Raw genomic sequence first — 13,723 nt, 5'->3', positions numbered from 1 at the left:
GGAATTTTGGCTAGTACCAGATAGAGGAAGAGGAAGTTTTCTTGCACTTGATTCCAGACCCACAGCAATATGATTGACTTTTAAGGGCTACACAGTGGCATAGTGGTTAGCACTGCTGTTTCACAGCACCAGGGATCCAGGTTTGATTCTGACTGTGTGGAATTTACACATTCTCCCCGTGTCTATGTGGGTTTCCTCCGGCTGCGCCGGTTTCCTCCCACAGTCCAAAAATGTGCAGGTTAGCTGGATTGACCATGCTGAATTGCCCCTTAGTGTTCAAAGATGTTCAGGTTAGGTAGATTAACAATGGTAAATACAGGGATAACATGGGGGTGTAGGCCAGGGTGGGATGCTCTTTCGAAGAGTCAGTGCAGACTCTGTGGACCGAATGGCCTCTTTCTGCACTGTAGGGATTCTATGAATTCTTTTATGGATTTTAATTGTTATCAAAGATTTTTTTTTAAGTGTTTCTTTACTTTTGCTTTCTGTTCCTTTTAACCATCTTAATCCAATCTTTCTCTCTCTTTATACTGATATTTAACTTGACGTTGTATTAAATATCCTACTTTCCAGGTTCAGACTCCACTCTGTTCATGAACAATATAATTGGTTAAGGAGATATATGGGGGTGGGGGTTAAAGTGAGAATTCAATTCGCCATTGGCAAAATACCAACAGATTGGTGAAATGGTCTTGAGTGTGGAAGGGGGATTCTCTGGCCTCCCCACAGCGTGCTTCTTGCAGCGGAACATGGCATGCCATTCGCCAGTGCCAAGATCTTCTGGTGCTACCGCCGTCAATGGGACTTTCCACTGACTCTGCCCCACACCGCTGGGAAACCCGCAGTGTTTCTTCATTTAAATGAGGATAAAGTCCGGTGCAATCTACCGGGTTACAGAGTGGAAAACAATTTGAGGAGAATTCAGATGCATTTGCAGTTAGAACAGGATGAGTTAGATTGAATATTGTACACGTTCCCCTGGGTTCACATGCTCCTGCCTTCCTGACCTTTCGTACTCATTGCGCCAAGACAATCTAATAGCCTGAAGTGAAATGGAAGAAGCTATCCTCTTTCCTTTCTTCACCATTCATTAAAAGGAAAAAAGCATTCCGTGTAACAGTTCTCTCTTATCCTTCAGGTCACTCTGGGTGAAGGATCTCCTCAGGAGAATTTTGCAGCTATTGAACTTCCACCTTCCCTATTGAAAGATCTCTCACCAGAAGAGAGGAATAATGCTTCAAGAATTCAGTTCACTTTCTATGAAAAACAGACACTGTTCCAGGTAGAATTTCAACTATTGGTCTCGTTTGTCTTGTTTTTAAATATAGTGGGTTACACTGCACCCTCAAGAAGTTTAAACATTAATATAAATATTGAGGGTAGAGGTGAGAAAGGGATTGGTGTCAGACATTTTTAAGTACCAGAGTTTCTTTGAGGCTCACACCGTTGGAATGGTATTTCTGTAGCATTGTGTTTCTCTTACATTATAGAAGTCTTATGGTATCAGTTATCCATTAATTATGCCAGGCTATAATTTCTTGGCACATTTTCACCACTGAACCAAAACCCTTTCTGAAACTGTACAAAGTTGATTATAAAACCATAAGATATAGGAGCAAAATTAGGCCATTTGGCCCATTGAGTCTGCTCCACCATTTAACGGTTGATAAGATTTTCAACCCCATTCTTCCGCCTTTTCCCTGTAACCTTTGATGCCCTTACCAATCAAGAATCTATCTATCTCTGCCTTAAATGCACACAATGACCTGGCCTCCACAGCCTTCTGTAGCAATGAATTCCACAGATTTACCACCCTCTGCTGAAGAAATGCTTCCTCATCACCGCTTTACCCTGAGGCTGTGCCCTCGGATCCTGTGGTGGACCTCAGTTGTGCCTTTGTCCTATATGGACCACCGTTGTGTGTGTTTGTCATACCTGGACACATCCCCTTCCAGTTTGGTTCCTCCCCTCAGCACCTAGTATAAAGGTGGCTGTCTCCTCCCCCTTGTTCAGTCCAGGTCGGTTAATTGTTGGGATCTGCTCCTGATTCTGTTGTGAATAAAAGCCTACACTTATATTGGCATATCGGTAGTCTTTCGCCTTATTGATAGTGCATCAATTTTATTCACAACAGTTACTAGTATGGAGCAGTTTCTAAAACCCGACAAGTTAGCTTTAGACCCTCAAGAGGTTGGAGCCTCTGATAAATTTGATCATTGGTTGGACTGCTTCGAAGCATTCATCGACACCGCTACGGCCATCGACACCGACGCTGCTAAACTCCACGTGCTCCGCGCCCGGGTAAGCGAAACTGTCTATGGAATCTTCCGGGACGCTGCTACTTACGCGGACGCTATCGAACTCCTAAAAGGGCAGTTCCGAAAGAGCCCTAACGTGGTTTACGCCAGACACCTCCTAACTACCCGCAAACAGCAGCCAGGAGAATCGTGCGCCCAATTTCTGCACGCCCTGCGAGTCCTCGCCCGAGCATGCGACTGTAAGGCTGTTTCAGCAGCTCAAAACACGGAGGATCTGATCCGCGACGCCTACGTTGCGGGCATTGAGTCTACATACATCCAGCAGCGTCTGCTGGAACAAGATGACCTTGACCTCCGGAAAACGGCCACGATGGCTGAAACGTTAGAAGCAGCCTCCCATAATCTCGGGTCTTACCTTGGATCCCGTTCCACCGACGGCTCCACTGCGACGGCTGCTCCAGCAGGGCCCAAATGTTACTTTTGTGGCCTCCCTAAGCACCCTCGGCGTCACTGCCCGGCAAAGGACGCGATTTGCTCCGGATGCGGTAAGCTAGGCCACTTTGTTAAAGTCTGCAGAGCAAAGCCGCTTCTGAAGACTCGTGGAGCCATGTGTGCTCCGAGGGCGTGGCCATCTTTGATGCAGGCGGCGGCTGCGCGCGAATCACCATCTTGGATGGGGTCACCGGAAGTGCGGGAATCGCCATCTTTGATGCGGTCACCGGAAGTGCGGGAGTCGCCATCTTTGATGCGGTCACCGGAAGTGCGGGAGTCGCCATCTTTGAGACTGGCATCAAGGCACGCTGAGCAGGAAGCTTCATCCGTGACGTCATCAGACGGCGACGAAGATGGATTCTTCTTTAATTCAACAGTGGCATCGATTTGCCTGGACCAGTCGCAGCCACATCAACTCTCCAAGTCCATAATGGAGATCAAGGTAAATGGTTATGCAGAAAACTGCCTGTTTGACTGTGGGAGCACGGAAAGTTTTATACACCCTCGCACAGTGCGTCAATATGCCCTTCCCGTGCGACCCTGGAGCCAGACCATCTCCATGGCCTCGAATTCTCACTCAGTGGAGGTCCTCGGGTGCTGCTTGGTGACGCTGACGGTACAGGGCACAGTCTACGAGCGTTTTCGGCTCCTCGTGCTGCCGCGACTCTGCGCAGCTGTACTGCTGGGGTTAGATTTCCTCAGCCATCATAGGAGCGTCACCCTGCAGTACGATGGCCCTTATCCCCCGCTCTCCGTCTGCCAGGCGCCGTCACGGCAGCGCCCCTCGCGCACCACCTGCAGTCTCTCAACCCTCAAGATCACCCCCCCCCGTTATTTGATAACCTCACCCCGGATTGTAGGCCTATAGCCACCAAGAGTAGGCGCTATAGTGCGGATGACCGGGCCTTCATTCAGTCCGAGGTACAACGTTTGCTCCAGGAAGGGATTATCCAGGCCAGCACCAGCCCCTGGAGGGCGCAAGTGGTCGTAGTTAAATCGGGGGAGAAACACCGCATGGTGATTGACTACAGCCAGACCATAAACAGGTATACCCAACTAGATGCATATCCTCTTCCCCGTATCGCGGACATAGTCAACCACATCACGCACTATAGGGTTTTTTCAACGATCGATTTGAAATCGGCTTACCACCAGCTCCCTATCCGCTCGGAGGATCGCCCATACACTGCCTTTGAGGCGGATGGCCGCCTCTACCAGTTCCTCCGAGTCCCCTTTGGTGTCACCAATGGGGTCTCAGTCTTCCAACGGGCCATGGATCAAATGGTGGACCAGCACGGACTACGGGCCACTTTCCCGTATCTGGATAACGTCACCATCTGCGGCCATGACCTGCAGGACCATGATGCCAACCTACAAAAATTCCTTCGTACGGCCACTCTCCTGAACCTCGCATACAATGAGGCGAAGTGTGTTTTCCGGACACGCCATCCTTGGGTACGTGATAGAAAATGGTGTCCTTGGCCCCGACCCAGCCCGTATGCGTCCCCTTATGCAGCTTCCCCTCCCTACTACCCTCAAAGCACTGAGGAGATGCCTGGGCTTCTTCTCCTATTATGCCCAGTGGGTTCCCCGTTACGCAGATAAAGCCCGTCCGCTCCTAAAATCGACCTCTTTTCCCCTGGCGGAGGAGGCCTGTCGGGCCTTCGGTGACATCAAAGCGGACATCGCGAAGGCCGCGATGCACGCTGTGGACGAATCCATCCCATTCCAAGTGGAAAGTGATGCGTCTGACTTTGCCCTAGCTGCCACCCTTAACCAGAGGGACCGTCCGGTGGCCTTCTTTTCCCGGACCTTACAAGGCCCTGAGATTCGACACTCCTCGGTCGAGAAGGAGGCCCAGGCCATCGTGGAAGCCGTCCGGCACTGACGCCATTATCTCGCGGGCCAACGATTCACCTTAATTACGGACCAGCGGTCAGTTGCCTTCCTGTTTAACACCAGGCAAAAGGGCAAGATTAAGAATGACAAGATCTTGCGGTGGAGGATTGAGCTCTCCACCTACAGATATGACATCATGTACCGGCCTGGGAAGCTCAATGAGCCCCCCCAGACGCCCTGTCCCGTGGATCATGTGCCAGTGCCCAACTAGACCAGCTACAGTCCCTCCATAACGACCTCTGTCACCCGGGTATCACCAGATTTTTCCATTTTGTCAAGTCCCGTAACCTGCCCTTCTCCCTTGAGGAAGTCCGGATGATTACCAGGCAATGCAGGGTCTGCGCTGAGTGCAAACCGCAGTTCTACCGGCCAGGTAGGGCGCACCTTGTAAAGGCCACTCGCGCGTTCGAGCGCCTTAGCGTTGATTTTAAAGGCCCCCTCCCCTCCTCTAACCGCAATGTTTATTTCCTGAATATCATTGACGAATACTCACGTTTCCCTTTTGCCTTCCCCTGCTCGGACATGACCACGGCTACAGTGATTCGGACCCTGAACAAGCTCTTCACCCTGTTCGGCTTCCCAGCCTATATTCATAGCGACCATGGGTCCTCTTTCATGAGTGACGAGCTGAGGCAGTACCTGCTCACCAAAGGCGTTGCCTCCAGTCGCACCACTAGCTATAACCCCAGGGGCAATGGTCAAGTAGAGCGGGAGAACGCAACCGTCTGGAAGGCCGTTCTATTAGCGTTACGGTCTAGGGGCCTTCCAGTCAGCCGTTGGCAAGACGTCCTTCCGGACGCATTACATTCCATTAGGTCACTCTTGTGCACAGCGACCAATACGACCCCTCACGAGCGGATGTTTGCATTTCCCAGGAAGTCCTCCTCGGGTACTTCGCTCCCGGATTGGCTGATGTCCCCGGGACCCGTCCTGCTTCGGAAGCATGTCCGGACCCATAAGGCAGATCCCTTGGTCGAGGAGGTCCAACTGCTCCATGCTAATCCCCAATATGCTTATGTAGCGTACCCTGATGGGCGGGAGGACACGGTTTCTGTCCGTGACTTGGCACCCGCGGGTGCCCCGGAGGTCACCACGTCCTTCCGCCCCACGGTCCCTGGTGTCGTCCATTCGGAGACTGCTACGCCTCTTCCCCCCTCAGTCCCTGTCCCCAATGTAGTGTGCCCAGAGCCTGTTGCAGCCCCCCACCCCCCAGCTCCGGTTCCCACTGTTCCCCATACGCCACCAGGGCCACAGCCCATTCCTCTCGCCCCTATGTACAGCTCGCTTGAGTCGCCGGAGCCGTCGCCACGCAGTACCCGACGACTGGACGGGACGACGGATCGGTCCTCTTCACACCACCCAGCGCCTTCTCTCGACGCTCACTGTACGGAGCCTGGGCCGACATCGCTCCCTGCTCGGACGACTCTGCGACCTGCACTACGACGATCGCGACGACGGATCAAGCCACCGGTTCGTCTGGACTTGTGATATTGTTTCCGCTTCACCCCCGTGTTGTTTTTTTAAAAGGAAGGGGTGAATGTGGTGGACCTCAGTTGTGCCTTTGTCCTATATGGACCACCGTTGTGTGTGTTTGTCATACCTGGACACATCCCCTTCCAGTTTGGTTCCTCCCCTCAGCACCTAGTATAAAGGTGGCTGTCTCCTCCCCCTTGTTCAGTCCAGGTCGGTTAATTGTTGGGATCTGCTCCTGATTCTGTTGTGAATAAAAGCCTACACTTATATTGGCATATCGGTAGTCTTTCGCCTTATTGATAGTGCATCAGATCCTAAGTGCTGCAGTGATGTCAATGGTAGATTGCCAATTTCCTGGGCCATTTCTTGTCACTTATCAGGGAACAATGTACTTCCTTTCTGTCTAGATTTACAGTCCTGTTTTTAACTAATATGTGTCCTTTGTTATCAGGACCCCAACCTTGGGAATACTTTTTTCATGAACAGTTACATTATCGCATCAAGTGTTGCAAGCCTCAACATCAGTGACTTGGAGGATCCAGTTCAAATCACATTCAGAAATATTCAGAACAGTCAGGTATTTCTGAAATCTGTAGTTACTATTCAATGCATACAGATATAAGACAGTATGTCGCCGGCCGGTGATATATGATTTATTGCAATCAGTAATGAAGAACATGATGCAAGTACTATGCTAATAAAGCCTATTTACTGCTAGCAGTGCATTGCTAAAAGGTGGTAGAGCAAGTTCCTATGTCCTGGGTTGATCAGTACCAAAGGAAGTTCTTTATGGATACATAAGATGTGCTGCTGGAGATTAACTAGTAGGAATGTGTACCCTAAGATTTTTGTGGCGAATATTGAAAGAAGCCTAAGGGAATTATCATTTCCATTGTTCACAGCCTGAGGTGGCAAAAAAGCATATTAAATGTGATTCGGGGGGATAAAATCAAACCAATTAAGTCTGAATGTCCAGAAGTCACACTGCACCCCATAGTATTTTTGTCTGTTCCAATTATTGTGACACCAGGGAGCCATGCAATCCTTAAAGAATGATTAGGATGATTCCTGGCATCATCTATGAAAGTACACCTTGTTAAATAAGAATTCTTCAGCTTCAGAAGAGGGATTGCAAAGGGGACCTTATAGAGATAAATGAGGTACCTTAACAGGACAACATAAACTCAAGCAAGACCTTTGAATGAGAAAGACAATTTGGACACAAGAAAACAGTTTTAAGAGAACATTTAGGACAGAGCTCAGGAAATACACCTTTTCAGAGGGGAACTAACTCAACTATGAAAGCTTAATTTTTTAATTGGAAGATGCTCGATTTGACATGTGGAAATTTGAGGTTAAACGGGTTTCTAAACCAAATTTATTTTGTGAGAGTTACTAGGTGAACATTTTCAATGAGAGGATTCAATAAATTGCCACTGAGATAAAAGCAAAATACTACAGATGCTGGAATCTGAAACAAAAACAGAAAACGCTGGAAAATCTCAGCAGGTCTGACAGCATCTGTGGAGAAAGAATAGAACTGACAAAGGATCATCTGGACTCGAAACGTTAGCTCTATCCTCTCTTCACAGATGTTGTCTGACCCACTGAGACTTTCCAGCATTTTCTCTTTTTGTTTCAATAAATTGCCATTATTTTTTCCAATATTGGGAAATACTGTGACGTCATACATTGTTAACTGTGCATAAATCATGTAATTTTATGTTTTGTCTCAGTACTAAATAGATTAGTAACAATGTGTTTTGTAATTGCAGAATAACTCTTATGTAGAATGTGTATTCTGGGATTTCAAGAAAAACAGTAAGTACTTCAGGCAACATTTAAACATACAACATGACATTTATATTGACCATCATTCTATATTATTTGCTGAAGTCGTGCTGCCGTTTATGCCGGCGGGATTTATAGTCCCACCGACGATGCACCAACGCCTCAGGTTTCCTTGTGATGAGGGGAGCATTCAACAGGAAATCCTGTTGACAACAGCAGGACCATAAGATCCCACTGCCAGCGAGTGGCTCGCTGCCTCCCACCACTGCGAAACAAACTGCGGAGGGGGAGGAAAATCCCACCCATTGTTTCTCCTCCCCCTCGGCTTCAAGTATTTCCGCAAAATCTATGTTGCTTTTTGACCATCTTCCCTAATCGTTCTACTACCAATGGCTGCTTTTTCCATTGCTGTGCAGTATTTTGGATGCTTGCTGCATTAAAGGTGCTATATTTATCCAAGTTGTTGTAGTCGTATGGCAGCTGACACTGCCAAGCAGTTCTCTCCAAAAAGGCTAATCTAATCAATGCTAGATCAGTAGTTCTAGTTTAAGTTTATTAGTGTCACAGGTAGGCTTAATAACACTGCAATGAAGTTACTGTGAAAATCCCTGAGTTGCCACATTCCGGCACCTGTTCAGGTACACTGAGGGAGAACTTAGCATGCACCCAACCAGCACATTTTTCAGACTGTGGAGGAAACTGGAGCACTCGGGGGAAACCCATGCAGACACAGGGAGAATGTGCAGACTCCGCGCAGACAGTGACCCAAGCCGGGAATCGAACCCAGATCCCCAGAGCTGTGTGGCAGCAATGCTAACCACTGTGCTACCATGCCACTCTATAAGGTGGTCTTACTGATGCCCGTCCTCATGGAGCAGCTGTTGGCTGACTGACCCTGTGCTAACTGAATACATTCTCAGATTGCCTCTGCTACACTTGACGTATTGACTTAGATCTTTTGCTGCTGCCGCACTCGGACAACATCATGAAACTGTCCACTGACGCGTGTCGATTTTAAAGTCTTGGGGTCATTTTCCTGAGGAGTTCCTTGATCGCCACTGGGAAGTAACCTCCTAGAGGGGAGGCAGAGAATGGCTGTGGTAACAGTCTCTATGTGCACCAGAAACACCAGAACTAATTTCTTTCACACTAAACACAGTAGAAATTGTATATGCTCTTGGGTTGGCTCATTTTTAAATGACCCCTGCATTACCTATAGCAACATTTGTCATACATCTGGAGAGCAATGCTAGGAGTCAAATGATGTAAAATAGTTCAGATGTTTACAATTTGATCGGAGCAATTACATCAGGGATGCATTAATGATAATGCTGTTCAGAATGACTGGAGGAATTCTTATTCTGGACTCTATAAACTTTAACTAAATGAAGCAAAAACTGATCCCTGTTGAGTCCTTGTCGAAGGCGTTACTTGGCATTCTGCATATCAATTGAGGAAAGCCCATCCAGCCTGTCTTGTTTCATTCATGATGTGGAGATGCCGGCGTTGGACTGGGGTGAACACAGTAAGAGTTTTTGACATTTCCACTCCATCTGACGAAGGAGCAGCGCTCCGAAAGCTAATGGTATTTGCTACCAAATAAACCTGTTGGACTTTAACCTGGTGTTGTTAAAACTCTTACTTGTTTCATTCAGCCAGAAAGAAACTAAAATGGCCCCTTTGTAGCATTTATTTCTGAAAGAGTTAGAGGGCACTGTTTCCTCCACATTAACTGAGATTCTGTGATATGTGAATCACCTTTACTATGCTGGAGAACTTCCTGATGTCAATCCTATATCTGTTTGCTCTTAACTAGTGCCCCCTTGTCTTCCACTTTCAATTTAAAGTAATTTTCTCCTTAACAAACTCTATAACTCAACAAGATCACCTCTCAGGTGCCTCTTTTCAAAGACAGAAAATTCCAAGGGGCTCCAATTTTTTCTCATGGTTCAAGCCTTTAATATTCGATAATAGGCTTGAAAGTCATCTTTGCAACATACCCAATGTGTTGAATGTCTTCTTTGTCTTTCAATGAGCAGATCTGGGCACAGAATATAAGCTGTAATTTGACCCGATCTCTGCAAGTTCAATTATGACATCCTCTGACTTGCATTGTGCTGTTTCAGTCATACAGTCCAAAAATGTATTGGCTTTGTTCATTGTTGTTCTGGATCGATTTAACTTGCTGAACATCAAATCTACTAAAGCAACTGGTACCTTTTAACTTTAGCTATTTCAGTGCCATTCAACGAGGGTAATGGCAATGTGTATTTTTACTTTCATCTTTTTGAATGTCATAATCATCTGCATTAAATTTAATTGTTCTGCCCAGAACCATTGTTTGGATGTCACACTAAACACAGCATTGGGAAGCAGTGGCATGGAGATATTGTCACTGGACTAGTAATCCAGAGACCCAGGGTAATGCCCTGGGAAACCAGGTTCGAATCCTGCCACGGCAGATGTTGAAATTTGAATGGAAATCTGGAATTAAAAGTGTATTGATAACCATGAAACCATTGTTGATTATCATTCAAAACCCACCTGATTCAATAATGTCCTTTAGAGAAGTAAATCTGCCGTCCTTACCTGGTCTGGCTGACAGTAACTCCAGATCCACAGCAATGTGGTTGACTTTTTAAAAATGCCCCCTCAAGGACAATTAGGGGTGGGCAATAAATGCTGGTCCAGTCAGCGATGTCCACATCCTATGAAAGACAAAAAAAATTGCATATGCTCTTGGGTCACCTCATTTTTAAACGACCCTTACATTACTTATATCACCACTTATATTGCCACACTTATGGAGAGCAGTGCTAGGAATCAAGCAATGTAAAATATGTAATTTTGTCACCTATTGCTTCTAATACTTCTAATCTAACCCTTTCTAGTTTGATGTCTGTAGAGAGCAGGCAACAACTTAATCTCTGATGGTTTAATTCATAATACATTTTGTATGTTTGCAGAAGGCAACGGTGGCTGGAATTCGAATGGTTGTAATACAATCCACAACAAATCCAATGAAACAATATGTGAATGTAACCATCTGACACACTTTGGCGTCTTATTGGTACGTAAATAATGTGAAAGATCCCGCAATTATGCAACAAGAATCAGCCCATAATAGAACTGAATTGTGGTTAAATATGAGCTCAGTGCCTGCAAGGTTCAAAGTGCAATAATTCCATCAAAATCAGTAAAAATCCAAATTAGTTTGGTGCATAAAGTGCTGATGCCCCTTAAGGACATCCAGGGGTAGGTGGGAGCTTGCAGTCAGATCAGCCATGATCTAATTAAAAGGCTCGAATGACCAAATGGCTTATTCCCGATCCATTCGTAGGACATCTTTTTATTCTTCCTGTTTCCAGATAGGAGAAATGTATTTCAGGACCTCAGATCTTCCTAAATGACTTACAACCAAAGAAGGACTTTGGAAGTGTGTGTCATTGTAGTACGTCAGGAGGCAGCCAATTTTCACAAAGCAAGATCCTGTAAACAGGAATCTGCTAAAGACCACACTAACTAGTTTTACTGATATTTGGTTACACAATGAATATTTCTAGCAATTGAAGAAAAAAATAGATGCAAGGATATCGCACTGTTTCTCTCAGCCTGGCTTAGTCTACTCCATATCTGATAGTATCTTGCAGCTGCAGGGATATACAATGCTTCAATTCAGAGATAAGCTTATTCTGCAAAAAAATTGTTCATAAAGTCTGTTCAGTGTAAACCCTTAGCCTTGGCTGTAGGCTTGATAAAACTCATCCATCAGAAAACATTAGCAATTTGATCAGACATTTTGATAAGACTACAGATTATCTGTTGAATATGCTAAAAGGCCCACCAGGGTAGGATCAGAAGCAAGTAGCAGAATTGAGGAACTAAAGCATTCCTGACCTATCATGCTCATGTCATAACATGCATAAAGTGTGCTCGCCAATTTACTTGGCTCCCAGACAAAAATATCCGTTGATATCTCTGCTCCTATATTTCTGGCCTCTTGCGCATTTCCAGCTATAATTGGTCCACCATTGGTGGCTGAGCCTTCAGTTGCCTTGGTCCCAAGATCTGGAACACCCTCCCTATCCCTCACATTCTCCTTTAAGACATTGTAAACCTCTCTCTTTGGTCATTTAACCTAACATCTTCTTCAATGGCTCGCTGTTGCGCATAGTTTTAAAATGCTCCTGTGAAGCACTTTGGGATGTTTCTTAAGCTAAAGGCACAATATAAATGTAAGGTTTTTTTTGTTATGAATCGCCAATCAACTTGGACTAGCAGCAAATTTTCAACTTCAAAAAGGTGCCCAAAAGAAAATCTGATCACTTCTTGGAGGGCAGTGGAGGAAACGTTAGGGAGAGGAAAACCAATTGCAGGGTTCTGGATAGAAGAATTATTAGAAAGGCTTTTGCAGAACTCATTTCAGTAAAGGTGTACCAAAGAGCAGAAGTGTTCCCAGATAGACTGAAGAGAGCATGTGAAATCTTCTGGTTCTAAACAGTAGATTAAAGGTTGAGGTTTAGAAGACTGAGAATCAATGTTAGAGATATCAGCAGAGGAATAGCTTGCAGGCTGATTTTCTGTTCCTCTCTTGAATGTTTGGTGGCGCTGTTAACTCCTTTAAAAAGGTGGGTTGACATCTGTATTAAAACATGGAGGAATGTTAGATGAACAAGCTAAGTGTTTAGCTACTAATATCTTCACTGTCGCTGGGTCAAAATTCTGGAACTCCCTTCCTAATAGCTTCGTGTACCTACACCACATGGACTGCAGTGGCTCAAGAAGGCAGTTCAACACCACTTTCACAACAGCAATTAAAGATGGGCAATAAATGGTGACGTAACCAGCGAAGCTCACATTTCTTTAATTAAACTTTCAGAATCTATGGAATCTATGGAATGTTCATGAGTAGCATGGAGTTTTGTTGTTGCTATATTTGATTAGCTGAAGCAAGAATTCCATTCAACAAAACTTAGCAGTAACTTTGATGAAACCTCACATTGAACCATTAACCTTTCTCTCTATCTTTCGGGTGCTGGTTGAATTGTTGGGACATTTGGAGTGTTATGCTTACTCTTTCAGATTTCAAGTATTTGTATCACTTTTAACCACTAATTTTGTTGTTTTTAAAGATTATTTCCAGAGATAAGATTGATCCAATCCAGAGCCGAATCCTCAGTTTTATTACATACATAGGCTGTGGCATTTCATCGATTTGCTTGGCTATCACCCTGATGACATATCTGCTTTTTGAGTAAGTGTTTTTTGTTTTGCTACAAACCTTCAAAAACTCAACAGCTGAGAAACTTCCTCCCCAAAACATTATGGATGGGATTTTACAGCCTCGCTCGTCCTGAAACCGTAAAATCCCGCCCAAGGTCAACGGACCTTTCCATTGTCTGCCCGTCACCTGCTCCGATTCCCGTGGTGGGGGGGCTGGTAAAATTCCTGCCTATATTGCAGTGCGTAATATACTTTTTAAAAATCACAACGTCAGAGTTGTTTCACCTCCGTAACGTGACATGGGTTTATTTGTTTTCACCGTAAGGATTGGTTTGGCCCCTACAGTTATTCCATGAAATTAGATGCTTTGTATTGGAGACTGCTAAACTTCTTGTGCGTTGTTGCAGCTGCATCCACCCAATTGAGTAGATGTGTTTTATCATTATTCATATTTTGATCCATGTCAATGATCAATAGTCTTTGACGATAAAGGTGAACCATTCATCACCAAGTATCTAACTTCTGTTCTGCTTTTGTAGCCACAGATTTTATCTGACTGGTCTGGCTAAGCTTCTGGTCCATGGTGA

At 45.6% G+C, this 13,723-nt stretch overlaps 1 protein-coding gene across 1 annotated transcript in view; it reads left to right on the top strand.

Moving 5' to 3' along the window:
* The window catches only part of LOC144506222 (adhesion G-protein coupled receptor G2-like), a 56,856-nt gene that overhangs the window by 11,013 nt on the left and 32,120 nt on the right, over window positions 1–13,723 (top strand). Inside the window, exons 4-8 of the mRNA XM_078232082.1 lie at window positions 1,139–1,282; window positions 6,574–6,699; window positions 7,898–7,943; window positions 10,880–10,983; window positions 13,046–13,167. Coding sequence (XP_078088208.1) covers window positions 1,139–1,282; window positions 6,574–6,699; window positions 7,898–7,943; window positions 10,880–10,983; window positions 13,046–13,167 — 542 coding nt within the window. The remainder of the gene's footprint in view (window positions 1–1,138; window positions 1,283–6,573; window positions 6,700–7,897; window positions 7,944–10,879; window positions 10,984–13,045; window positions 13,168–13,723) is intronic.

This window comes from Mustelus asterias, chromosome 17, assembly GCF_964213995.1.
Source record: "Mustelus asterias chromosome 17, sMusAst1.hap1.1, whole genome shotgun sequence".
In the NCBI taxonomy this organism is placed as follows: domain Eukaryota; kingdom Metazoa; phylum Chordata; class Chondrichthyes; order Carcharhiniformes; family Triakidae; genus Mustelus; species Mustelus asterias.
The sequence above is the reverse complement of the archived record's forward strand: the minus strand, read 5'-3'. Positions and strand labels throughout refer to the sequence as shown.